Below are 13,075 nucleotides of genomic sequence, written 5' to 3' on the forward strand. Positions count from 1 at the left end.
GTTGTGTCAACCTGCCTTGCCCTTGGTTACAACCTAGGACAGAACGTGAAACGTGAATGTCAACACTCGGGTAAGTTTGGATTTCCACACTATTTGGTTGACATTTGGTTGACCTGTCTGGTATGGTTGGTTTGCGCATAGTGTCAACACGTTTGGGGTGGCACGAGACCTTTCCGTGCAATAAAGTGGCTCTTTCCGACCAAACAGCCTTGAAGTGTTGACAGGAACGATTGATTGTTTGATTCGTACTTCCAGAGCATATTGGAGGGCCCTCAGGCTGTGGCCTGCCTTGGCTAATGTGGTGGCTAACATTAGCCTAAATGAATTACATGTAAATCTGTACATACTATATTGCAGACATGGGGGTCAAACATCCCACAGTCAGTTCCATGGTTCCACTTGCAAAGGGCCTTTGCAATTAAGTCATTGAGGGATGTTTTTTTGCGGTTTAAAAACGTTGTTTATGTTGTTATTTAAACCGTCACCTGGAGCCAAATTTCTGAAAGCATTGTTGAGGGCCCCAATGGGGGGTCCCGACAACGCTCTACGCTAAATTCTGGTGACCGGCTACGTATTACGCTGAATTCAGGGAGCCTCTCTACGCTCTACGCTAAATTCGAAAGCTTCCCCACACATTATACAGAACTCATCACCGAGCGACTGAGCGTTTGTGTCAAAGATGGTATTTATGATAAATAGAAGTGACAAAAGTTGAGTTAAAAGTATCAATGGTAACCGGCGGCAGACGCGGCGGCAGCAAATTTCTAACGGGGGTCTGGCGGGGGGGGGGGGGCAATATTGCTGACCGAATTTATCATCTTGAGCGCCGAAGGCGCGACAATCCTAGGGGGTCGCGGGGCATGCTCCCCGGGAAAATTTTGAAATCTTGACCCTTTGAAACGTTATTTCCTGCATTTGAGGGGCAACTTTTTCTCCGAGCAGACTAGGCAATACTTAATGCCGCCAAAACAGTTACTCAAATAAAAATAAGCAACTGGATATGATTTTCCTGGAGTAACTGTTTTTGGCATACTTCTCGTATCTTATTTAATACCTGGATGTCTAACCTTCATGGACGAATCTATAATGCAATTTCTATTGAAAATACAGTTTAAGTTTTTGAGAGTGACGCCCCCACCATATTTTCACCATGTCGCCGTGAGCGCAGATGGTGCGGGGCGTCGCAAAGGAGGTCCACGGAAATTTTGAAATTTCGACCCTATGAAACGCAATTTCCTGCATTTTGAAGGGACTTAGGGCAATAGTTAGGGCAGGTTTGATTCCGCTACACGCACATTTCATCCATTACGTTTTTCGGTAAATTCCGGGGAGCTACAACGCATTACGTAGAATTAAAAGAGTCAATTACGCTCTACGCAAAATGCACTGATTACGCTCTACGTTGAATTAAGCGATCCGTCTACGCTCTACGTAAAATTAAAACGGCCGATTACGCTCTACGCAAAAGGGCATTGGGGCCCCCATTGTTCATACTGGAACAGTATTTGTCTTCATGCTCTAATTGATTTTTTTTTAAACCTCGAGTATGCCTTATCTATATGTCAACAAGACGAAATACAGGTGGTTCAAAGACTTAGTGTTACATTTCCGGTATCACGTGTGTAATGTTGTTTTTGTTGTTGTTCTTGGGAGTGGGCGTTACGAAAACGCCCTGTCCCCGGAATTGTAACACTCTGTTTGATGTCACTTGTGTCACAAATCGTTGCCCAGTTCTTTGAATTTCGATAGCCAGAATGTTTGAGCGTGAAGTATTTGTCAAGGTAAATGGCCGTTTCCGAATGAAAGATTAGAACAAGGACACCTGTATCTCTAAACCACACAGGTCACGGACCTTAACGCTTGTCGCATGCGTCAGGAATGTTCGCAGAGTTAAGGCGCCTCTGGGTAGTTTCCAGGTTTATCTCAGGTCAGCGACAATGTCCACATGCACAAACGTTTATAACGTTTAGTAACCTCGAAGAGTGGCTTGCTAAACCGACATTGCTGTTTTATCCACAACATGAAATGTAAAAGGCTCACGTATCCAAACGTATTGAATTAACGATTAGGATCATTAATTGATCAATATCGGCAAACAGTCTGACGTTAAGGACATATTTGTGGCTTACGTGGTGGGCAAGGTGGCATAGTTTTTGCAAAGGTCATTTGCTCTATCTTCAGAAAATGTCGAGAATGTCAAACAGTCGTAGATCAAGATAACTAAGATTTTGAGCCATTGTTGATGATCGGAAGGTTTTCATTGCCTAAAGGCATACTTAGGTAGCGATTATACTTTTCCGGACAGGCTGTTGACAAAACATGTTCCCATAGATTATCATTATCATACTTTTGCTCTCTATGGACCTAGTGCGGCGCATCAACGATAAATGTGTCCACAATACATGTCTGGAAAACGACACTTCAAATTAAAAACACAAATGCTCACCAACAATAACGTCGGACGATTTGGGTTAATAATCGTTATTTGTCACGCAATTACAATGTCACCCCAAGGTTACAAATGATATTTTAAATGACACCTTTCCCCTTTATGTATCATTTGTGTTTCGAAGATGATATATCTTCTGACACGAGAAAATTTCGACATTATTATAAGCCATTTGGTAAATACATTTTTTTCTGTTATCGTGAGAAAAAAACTTATCTTTTTTCGTCACATTCTTCGCCAATTAACGGATTCAAAAATATAGGTGATTACACGCGAGGTCATTTCAACCGATTGATTTAAAGTTCAACGTGACTGAATTTCTGTTGCGTCGTATTCAAACTTTAACAGTTAACCGCTCAACACGAAGTAGGTCACACTACATAGATACAAAACGCTTACAATCATTGAATAATTCTTCAAGTTATTTTTAAAAGAAATTGTACCATTAAAGGACGTATGGGTAAATTTGTTTCTACGTTAACTCAATATGTGCAAATATGTATTTCTTATGCTATCGAGCAAAGTAAATATTTAAAGAATCTAGTTCCACACCCAAACCCTGGACTTACCTTCTGTTGGAAGAGCGCTTCCGCACACACTGCAGTTAGGTAAGACAGGAGAGTTTGTCTTTCCAGATGAACCATTGTTACAGTGACAACGAAAACAACTAGTCTGTTCGTAGCTTTGGTTTCTGAAGGGACCGAATAATTTGCCAGGGGAGTCTGTCGGCCACAGGGCCTCTAGCAAATCAGTCAGTCTATTTTTCCAATTTTCACTTTTTTCGAGCAACCCAATGAGTCTTGTTGAGGTCAGAAATTGACATGATGTTAAACGTCAGTAGGAAATGATTTTCCAGAATTCAAAGAATCTAAAATAAGGAACTTACAAAAAGGAGATATTTTCTCGCACACGCTCACATTCCCGCTCAAAATACAGCCCAACCAATCGTCGGGTCATGTTTCATCTGTGTTCTTTGTTTCTTGTCAGAGAACATTCTTACTCACCTTCCAGAAAGATCCACCTGTGCCATTGGTCCGACTTTTGCGCCATAAACATATCACGTGTTTACGTTCCCTAGCGACAAGTCACCGCCTGAAATAGACCCGCGCAGGTAACCGCAGGACAGGTAAACACCTGGGGATTATTCATCGCCTTTATGCGTGACCGTCTTCCGTTCGTATAGGCACAGTACCCGCCCAAGCCGCAAGACGTACACACACCCCTCCACCAACACCCAAACATGGGAGGACAAGTCTCTCGGACCGACTTTGAGTGGGTTTATACGGACGAGCCCCACGCTACAAGGAGAAAGGAGATCATGGGTAAGTTTGTAATTGGTGAATTGGGGAATTGTAGAGGCGGGACACCAGTTATTTGTACCCCGTGTATCAAGGGAGTCCGTTACGCTTTGAATCATGGCGGGTGGGTATACTAAAGGACACATGATGCGTGTAGTATGTTTTATGGAACTCTATTGGATCATTAGCACATATCTATACGTGCGCGTTTGGATCATAACTCTGATGAGATAGTTGAATCCTGCATTGAAGAATTGCCCTGCATTAGGCATGGCATGGAGACTTAGATAAACAATAAGGACACACCCCAATGATGCAGCACTCTCCAAAACACGTTCTTCGTGTTTGTCTACAGAAGGTCAGCGGTCTCTAAACGGTTGTGTATTCTGAAGTATAAACGTGATAAATCAATGCGTGTCCGTCAATTTTCGGTTGAAAGGCTTTAAAAATGAAGCAATATGGAAAGAATCAATTGTTTTCCCTGTCGCGTTATAATGCCAGACCCACCCCTATCCTTTTGTTAAACAGTCTTCTTCATTTGCTGCATTATAAAGCGCGCCCTTGATTATTGTAGTAAAAGGGTGTTGTCACGCAATATAATCTACAAGGTCAGTTTAACCAAGGAGCCTGTAAACCGGTCTGTCATCATCGTCTTAAGGTTGTTTACTCTTATCACGTGGTCTGCCCTTTTAGAAAAAGCTTTCTTTTGGTAAATGTTAACAAATCGATTACACAAGCCCCGCGCCTATTAATAGGAATTGTTTGTTTTAGGGTAAAATATTAAACGGTGATATAGTATGTACTTTCACTGGCCTGAAGGAAGAGGTATAAGTGATACGCGTCAGGTGGGAAGAAATCAGTTGCCATAAAACAATATTGACTCACTTTTATGTGCCAAAGCTGACGTCACGTCGACCTAGTGGTCAGTGTGTTGTTTAGTCCTGTTGTATGAGCGGTTCTTTAGTGACGTTTATTTTACTTAATATCAATGAAATCGAATCAGACCTCTTTGGAACGAACATATATGTATAGAGAGTGAGAGATAATTTTGTGGAGCAGTAGCTCTAAGTCGGCAGTGACTGTAACTTGACCGACCGTCAGCCCAAGAAAGAAAAGTTTCTTCTGTGCCGTTCACCTTTGCTTTTGTTTGACTATGCGGTGTCACGGGTCGTTTGAATTAACCAGTTCCAACCTGTGAAGACATCGAAAGAGCCACATGTTGTACTTGTTGTACATGTTGAAGTTAACAATAGTTAGTCATAGGCCCGTTCTCTTCGGTACCGGCAAAGCCCAGTCCTGTTCACATTCGTGGAACGTACGGTGTTTCTGTGTAGTTGGATCAGTGAGGCTAACCGCAGTATACAATGATCTATGGCCAAATGTTCTATTAGCCTCTACCAGGCTCCGTGGATCGGTAGAATCATTATCCTCAGTCCACGAAGCCTGGTAGAGGCTAATGTTCTATCACAAAACATCTGAATTTCATAATTTGTTCCCCAAGTCTAAGACCCGGCCCGTCGTGGACTCGTCGCATGACGTACAAATGTGACAGGAACCTTAAGCTTGCTGACTATACTGCAAGCAAGTGATTCACAAGACAAATTACCATGCTGACGATGTCATTGCCGACATCTTTATGGGAAGTATTGATAAGTAAGGCTCCATCATTCCTGGTATGGGTGGAGCAACCTGATCATTACCCAACGGTCTTAAGCAGCTTGTGGTGTGCTGTGCCTTAAGCCGATTTACCTGATTTCTAAGCAGAGGTTCGGCTCTGACGTGTTTTTAGGTGTCGTGATTTCTATTCTGCACTACCGGTCGTTTGATTTACCCGCGATTTTGAAGTTTTTAACGGACTATTTACGAACAGTTACGAAAGCACCGGAGGGGGGGGGGGTGTTACACAACGTGTGTCCGACAGGTGTGATTGTATGGCTGTCACATGAGACAATGCGATGTGTGTCAGAGGAGCGGCTCTTTTTTTAACATGCCGACATCTGAACCCCCCGGCTGACTGAATAAACTAGGGCGGCGCTAAAAGTGCAATCTCATTCACTGTGATATAATGAGGGTGGAGAGAGATAGGTGCATATCGTATAGTTTTAGATTTACAATAAAGATGAGACATTCAGGTACATAGTTTTAATGAAGTCTGCAACAGAGTTTCATATAGCATCCGCCATATATTTCCTCCTTTTCCTACGTGCAGCTTCTTTTACAAGTCCATAGCTACATACAGATGGAGAAAATTCGTACTATATCACACCAAACTACCAATGTCACTTCGCTTGCTAAACTACATTCAGAGTCTTCTATTTCATTCTATGAAGAGTGCACACATTTGTGTTGTCTGTGTACTGTTATGCTTTTTCGTTCTGTTTGATTTGGGGCTTTTAATTTTCAAGAATCAAGATTGTATTTTAGTCTCTGTGTGTACATGTGTGTGAGTTGGATGGGAGTGGGGGTGTGGGTGGAGCGCACAGAAGGAGGATGAAAGACACTATGAGACACTTTGACAATAGGAAATTATAACTGTGCCTACCGTAGATTCACAAGTTAGTTTCATTCTACTTTGTTTAATCAATGATAGTCTCTGCTAAACACACACGATTATCATGGATTAGAAAATCAATCCGTCTATGTTTACCCTTGTTAATCCTGTATTGTTTCAGCTAAGTATCCTCAGGTGAAGAAGTTGATGGGACACGATCCGAACCTGAAATACTGGGTGTTCACAATGGTCGCCGTGCAGCTGACGATAGCCTACATGTTGAAGGTAATTCTGAAAGTGTTAAGCACCATATTCTGAATCAGAACATTCAGCTACAGTACTTTTAAACACAAGCCGACCCACACAAATTTTTGACTGTACAGCACCAGACTTTGACAAGAGATGAAGCACAATGTTACAGATAGCAATGTACATCCGGGCCCTTCAATCATCACTGAATAGAGGCGGAGGACGCTACAAGCTGTCTGCAACGTTTGATGACGTCATAGTATACCATCCTACCAATAGTTGAAAAATTCTTATTGTCGAGTCTCCAAGCTACGACTGTTTTGACGTACTCGTTTTAGGTGTTTGTATCGTCTTTTATGCGTTTTTCTATTTTGGACTGTTTTCTTTATGACTTGATGACTTCCAGCCAAACGTTTCGAAAGCGTATCGAATGTCATTTCTTGACAAAGACTCACGACGTCACGAAATTTGGCTTGTATTGGCACGGCCGTATATTTGACACATCTCATCACCTTTAAGTGCCTAAGCATGTTACCTCGAAACGAAAATGCCGTTTGTTTTGATGTTCGCAAAATCATACGTCCAATTAAACTCTCTGCAGCGTTACTACAGCCCACGTTTTGAGGTGGAATAATTACCATTATTACTTGCAAAACAGGCGGACAACAACGATTTAGATTAAGATGAATTGGGTCAAATTAGGTCACATTACCAGGTGTTCAGGTGATCTTGTTGATAGGAAACATCCCGGAGAACACACACACACGCAGACACACACATGCATAACGTTACACACACACACACAAACACACACAAACGCACACACAGAAGCGCGCGCACATACACACGCCCACGCAAACACGCACACAATTTGAAGACAGTAATTGTGTCTTGCTCTGAAACCATATCTACAAACGAAAGATCAAGTCTTGTTGTTTTATATGTCTGCTGTAGGATGCTTCCTGGCCACTGATTCTATTGACTGCCTACGTCATTGGCGGGACCATTAATCATGTCATGCTTATCGCTTGGCACGAAATTTGCCACAACCTCGCCTTCGGGCATGCTCGGCCTCGTGCGAACAAGGCCCTCGGCATCTTCGGAAACGTCATCATCGGTTTCCCGGCATCCATCTCGTTCAAGAAGTACCATCTAGAGCATCACAAGTTTCAGGTAAATTGTTACATAACGTTATACACCTTATACACAAGCAGACCATGATATTTAGAACAGTGCCAACAGGAATGAACATCGAAAACTTGCGTGAAACAAAACATATACAAATGCACCTGTTACTCAGAGAAATCGTGGAATAATTTTCCTTCTCTCAATTACTTTGACTTCACAGGCCCAGGACGGTTTTGACCCTGACCTTCCGACTGTGTTTGAAGGTCAATTCTTCTGTAACTCGTTTGCGAAGGCATTGTGGGTTTTCCTACTGCCCGCGTTCTACTCGCTCCGTCCCTTGGTGGTGAGGCCAAAACCCATCACAGACTACGAGGTCATTAACCTCGTGCTGGTGGGCATTGCTGACGTTCTCATTGTGTACTTCATGAGCTACAAGGTAGGGAGCGCTCATACACCTCATGCTTTGACTCCTTTTTCTGATAGATTGAATGCTGTTTGTGATGGACAATTCAAGAAATAAACTAACTTATTTATATTTTATTATCACGAGAACCAACCTATTTTGAAGCCGCTCTTAAACATCGAACACAACCGTCAAAATAAAATGTAACGTTACATATAGGTTTTTTTTATGTATATGATTATTTTAACACATGACCGACTACTCAAAATCACTGCAATCATTGTACTGTGGAATTTTATGTACATAGCTTTGCAGCAAAGGACCACGAAGAATAGGCTAATTATAAATCATTCAGTATGTTCAAACGTGCACTACTACTATCTCATTGGCTGTACTGCTAATTATGTTAGGGAGTTGGGATCGTTTCGATGATGTTAACCTTATCGTAAGTAGGATTTGGTCATATAGTATCATACTTTATATTTCAGTCTCTACTCTACCTGGCCATCGGTACCCTCCTAGGCTTGGGGCTCCATCCCATGGCTTCGCATTTTATCGCCGAGCACTACATGTTCATCAAGGGCCAGGAGACGTACTCGTACTACGGACCAATGAACGCCTTTACTTTTAACCTGGGGTACCACATGGAGCACCACGACTTCCCCAACATTCCGGGATGTAACCTACCCAAGGTACATTCAACTTACCTTTTCCAACAACTGTTCATTTGTTGAAAACGTTATTGGGAACAAGTATTGAAACATTGGATTACTTTTAAGCCGAATATGCAAAGAACTCTTCCACATGTCAATCAGAATATCAAACACGCTTCCATCATTGTCATCAAGTCTTCCTTTCTGTCAAATTCTGAATTATCATTTAGGCCATTACATAGAGTCATTTTAGTAGTGGTTGGAAGAAAGACTCGGATGTGTTACTTTAGTATGATATCGGCAAAAGTTTAATGCCCGAATAGTGTTTTTGTCAACATTTAACAAGTAGCGTCACGTCTTTACAGAAGCGCACCTTTGCAACTCCTCAGAGGAAGGACCTACATGTATATACATAACGTCCTTGCTTAAACGGAGGAATGTCAGAAAAGAAAGGTAGCGAGGGACATAGATCTATGAAACAAACAAAAAATATCAAACAGGCCAGGTTGTCACATCTGCTTGGAGACTTTTTCGAACGTCACCGCAAATATACAAAAGTAACGGTCTCCTCTGTCAGCACTGGAAAACCAGTGCTGAAGTGGTCGTCAGCGCTGGAAGTCCAGTGCTGAGGCAGCTTCAGCACTCGAAGCCCTCCTGTCACCTTTCCAACGAAAAGACAAAATTTGCGTCAATATAAAAGTACACAAAAGAGGTTCCAATACACGCTCCCTTTCCACGCATCATGTCGACCAAGTTAACACTAGTCCTCTGTTTCCATGCATCACAGTTAAAGGAGATCGCTAAGGAGTACTACGAGCCTCTGCCGTCGCACTCGTCATGGCCGAAAGTCATCTGGGACTTCATCATGGACCCGGCCATCGGGCCCTACTGCCGCATGAAGCGCCGCAGTAACAGGGCAAGGGACAACGGCAGCTGCGACGACGACCCCGACAAAGACATGTAGACCGTTTGCATCTTTTATTAACCTGGAATCCAGTCTCCTCGTGACACCGCCTACCGTAGTTAGTTTAGGCTCTCCACGGGGCCAGTGTAGCTCTCAGCCGCCGTGTAATTTACACCCGGTAGGATTTCACGCAGTTAGACTTAATTTGCCGAGTTAATTGCCGGCTAATTATCCCACTGGCACTGGGCTAAGTCTAACCCCTGAAAATCCTTCCAGGCGCGGCCGATTCCCCCGGCGGCTGAGAGCTGCACTGGCCCCGTACAAAACCTGCGCTAACTACGGTAGGCCGAGCCACAATTAGACTGGATTCCAGGTTAATCTTTTATCTAAGTAATTAAGTAAGGACCGGCGGATTAATATCATTCAGGACGTACAAGTTGATGGTGGCCACCCAACAATACTAGTCAGGCGGACCCAACCTTACTACTTGCGTGCAGTAGAACATTTTTTTGAATATTATATTGATAAATGCAGTAATCCTTTCACATTAAAGTGATGAGGCTTATTTTGGTAAGCTAAGACAAAACTAGGCTGGTGAATCACTTTGAAAGGACATACCAAGGACCTCTTTGGACGTACTCAAACTATTTTATCTAAGTAGTAAAGTAAGAACCGGCAGACAAATATCATTCAGGAAGTACAGGTTGATGTGGTCACCGAACAATATTAGTCAGGCCAAGGAGGTTGAAAGAGGGGAGGCGGACCCAACCTTAAGTTACTACTTTCGTGCAGTAGAACATCTAAGTTCATAATGATAAATGCGGTAATCCTTTCACATTAAAGTGATGAGGCTTGTTTTGGTAAGCTAAGACAAAACTAGGCTGGTGAATCACTTTGAAAGGACGTACCAAGGACCTCTTTGGACGTACTCAAACTATTTTATCTAAGTAGTAAAGTAAGGACTGGCTTACTAATGTAATTCAGGAGGTGCAGGTTGCTAATGGTAACCGAACAATATGAGTCAGGCGGTCTCCACCTTACTACTTTTGTGCAGTAGAACATCTAAGTTCATATAGATAAATGCAGTCATCCTTTCACATTTAAGTGATGAGGCTTGTTTTGGTAAGCTAAAAGACAGAACCAGGCTGGTGAATCATTTTGAAAGGGCGTACTCAAACACTGAAAAGGGTACAGAGACATACATTGTATGGGTAGATGTGGAAGAAACAACATTAATATATTTTACATGTTAGTATTTGTGATCTACGTCCAAATTTTGCGCTAGACGAATTTTGTTTTCTTCTGTACACCAGTGCATGACATGCTTTGTCAAAGTAACTTGCAGAAAGAGTCTCATCAAATCCCAAACATGTGGCATTTATATTGATTTGTGCCTTTGTGTTTGCAAATGTGTAAAAAAAAAGAAGAGATAAGTGTGTTGGTTGTGGTCAAGAGAGCTACAAGGTTATTGCGAAATATGCCCTCGGTTTTTTTTGGCAAAATATGTTATGCACATACTACAGCTTTGCAACTGAATGTATAGTTTCATGTTGGTTTAGGAGCCAATTGCAGTGCTAGATTCTTCCACTTAGTCATGTTTGCATCTATGTTTTTACAGCTCTACTATGTAGTTGCTTTAACTTCTTATGCATTTCAAAAAATGTCAAACACAACTGACAATTGTATTTTAAGAATGCCAATTTTCTTCCCTTGGTCTTCCTGTGACGTTACTATGTAAAGTTACTGCAGAAATTGTTTGGTTGTTATCTAAATTTGAGAGTATTCTTTTTAGCTCACACAAACTGGAGATGTGCTGCTGATGAAATACTGTGTGGTATAGAAAATGTATATGTGGATGTTTGTCATGTAGTATATCCGTAGAGAAATTGCTATGTCGAATTGTAAACACATGGCTGCCCGTTGTTGTGTCAAGCTTTCAATGTTCTTCCATTCTTTAAGTTTATCTCGGCAACATTTCGTACAATGCTATTAGTACTTGTGCATAGATTCCATGACGCTGCTGCAGAGAGGTGAACACTTGTGAGATTTGTTTGTCTCTTCTGAGTAATAAACACTTTTCCTATTGTGCAGAAAAAGAGAAGATTGTCTCTCCCAGATATGTATGATATTGGTATGCTTCTCCCAAATGGAAGCTGACAAGGTCCTTCAATCTGTAGTTACACCTTATCCTGTAAGGAGGCACTCTTGAAAGGCAATAACATATGTAGTGGTTGTGTTGTCATTTCAAGGCAAGCACATATGTTCTCTATGTCTGCTTAATATTTCAATACATGGGAACCCAAACAGTGAACAACCCAAAAAGTTCATTATATGGTTCTGATAGCGGTCCAGTCAATATTTAATTGCTGACTAGAAAAAAAAAATCAGTTCCATTTAAATCCTGTATTTTCTACAGCTCAGTTGGATGAGCTTAACACTATTTAATACAGCTCCTTGCATCTCTATGCATAGTTAAACATATTGCACCATGTCATCAACAACTTTCATACCTGACAGTTTTCCTTCTTGGGTTAAAGAGTTTTGACAATAGTATCATGGCTGTTGTGACAATGGATCATCATGTCAATTCCTACTAAAGACAACAAAGAATAATACCTATAAATCTTCCAAACATATACATGTACTTCAATTTAATTTCCAACAGTAACTTACCACTTGTAATCATAACCTTAATCCAGCTACTAATATTCATCTGACCTACGTGCCAATCTCAAAATGTATTTGTCAATATACCAGTGGTGTCATGAATGACTATTTGCCTTGCAAACATCTCCGAAACCACCACTTCTGAAAAACAGCAAAAAAAAGAACCAGTTTCTTTTATGTGGTACTAAAGCTTCTGTCTATGACACACAGGTGTCACTGTAGAGAGGTATGCTACTTTTAACAATCAATAGCAACATAGTAAGTGAACTTTTACATTGGCTCTCCACTTGTCACATTGTGAGGACTAGGGGTGGGTACCAGTACAGAAAATTCAGGTCCAGGTCCGGTTCAGGTCCAGAGGATCAGGTCCAGGTCCGGACCTGAACCTGATGCAGTATGACTCATACCAATGGTCCATTTAACTACAAAGAAATCTGTTTGGTGGAGTATTAGACTTACACTGGCGTTTTAAAATCCTACAACGCTAACTGCACCTGTACAATTGGCTGTAAAACTTGGTAGAAATTACTATAAACTCTACTCTACTCCACTCTTTTCTTCCACCTGCAAGCGCCAAAACGTGTGAATGCCTGATAAAATAATGTTAATTTTCTAATCAGTCCAACATGCGGTCCACCTAATTTTTTTCAGGTCTGGTTTTTCTGTACCGGTCCAATAAGAAAAACCGGTTTTGTACCAGTACGCTGTACTGATACCCAGCTCTAGTGAGGATCAAATGCCAGGAAAATTTCAGTTATCAGTAGGACTGCTCTGAATGGTCCTGAAATTTGAGTGACAGACCATTGTTTGCAAAAACCATGTAGACATGCAGC

At 41.7% G+C, this 13,075-nt stretch overlaps 1 protein-coding gene across 1 annotated transcript; it reads left to right on the top strand.

Annotated features, from left to right (window-relative positions):
• On the top strand, window positions 1-11,676 carry LOC118427795 (sphingolipid delta(4)-desaturase DES1-like). Its single transcript, XM_035837750.1, has 7 exons — window positions 1-70; window positions 3,633-3,771; window positions 6,420-6,523; window positions 7,442-7,660; window positions 7,836-8,051; window positions 8,507-8,710; window positions 9,459-11,676. The coding sequence occupies exons 2-7, from the start codon at window positions 3,690-3,692 to the stop codon at window positions 9,633-9,635; spliced, it is 1,002 nt and encodes a 333-aa protein (XP_035693643.1). The 5' UTR covers window positions 1-70; window positions 3,633-3,689; the 3' UTR covers window positions 9,636-11,676.
• The last annotated feature ends 1,399 nt before the right edge of the window (window positions 11,677-13,075 follow it).

The sequence above is a fragment of the Branchiostoma floridae genome, chromosome 1 (assembly GCF_000003815.2).
Source record: "Branchiostoma floridae strain S238N-H82 chromosome 1, Bfl_VNyyK, whole genome shotgun sequence".
NCBI lineage: Eukaryota > Metazoa > Chordata > Leptocardii > Amphioxiformes > Branchiostomatidae > Branchiostoma > Branchiostoma floridae.

Excerpts from the sequence above, each read along its gene's own strand:
- LOC118427795 (XM_035837750.1), top strand. The coding sequence starts at position 3,690 with ATGGGAGGACAAGTCTCTCGGACCGACTTTGAGTGGGTTTATACGGAC. Across the intron at positions 3,772-6,419 it reads AAGGAGAAAGGAGATCATGG|CTAAGTATCCTCAGGTGAAG; the intron begins GTAAGTTTGTAA and ends GTATTGTTTCAG. Across the intron at positions 8,052-8,506 it reads TGTACTTCATGAGCTACAAG|TCTCTACTCTACCTGGCCAT; the intron begins GTAGGGAGCGCT and ends TTTATATTTCAG.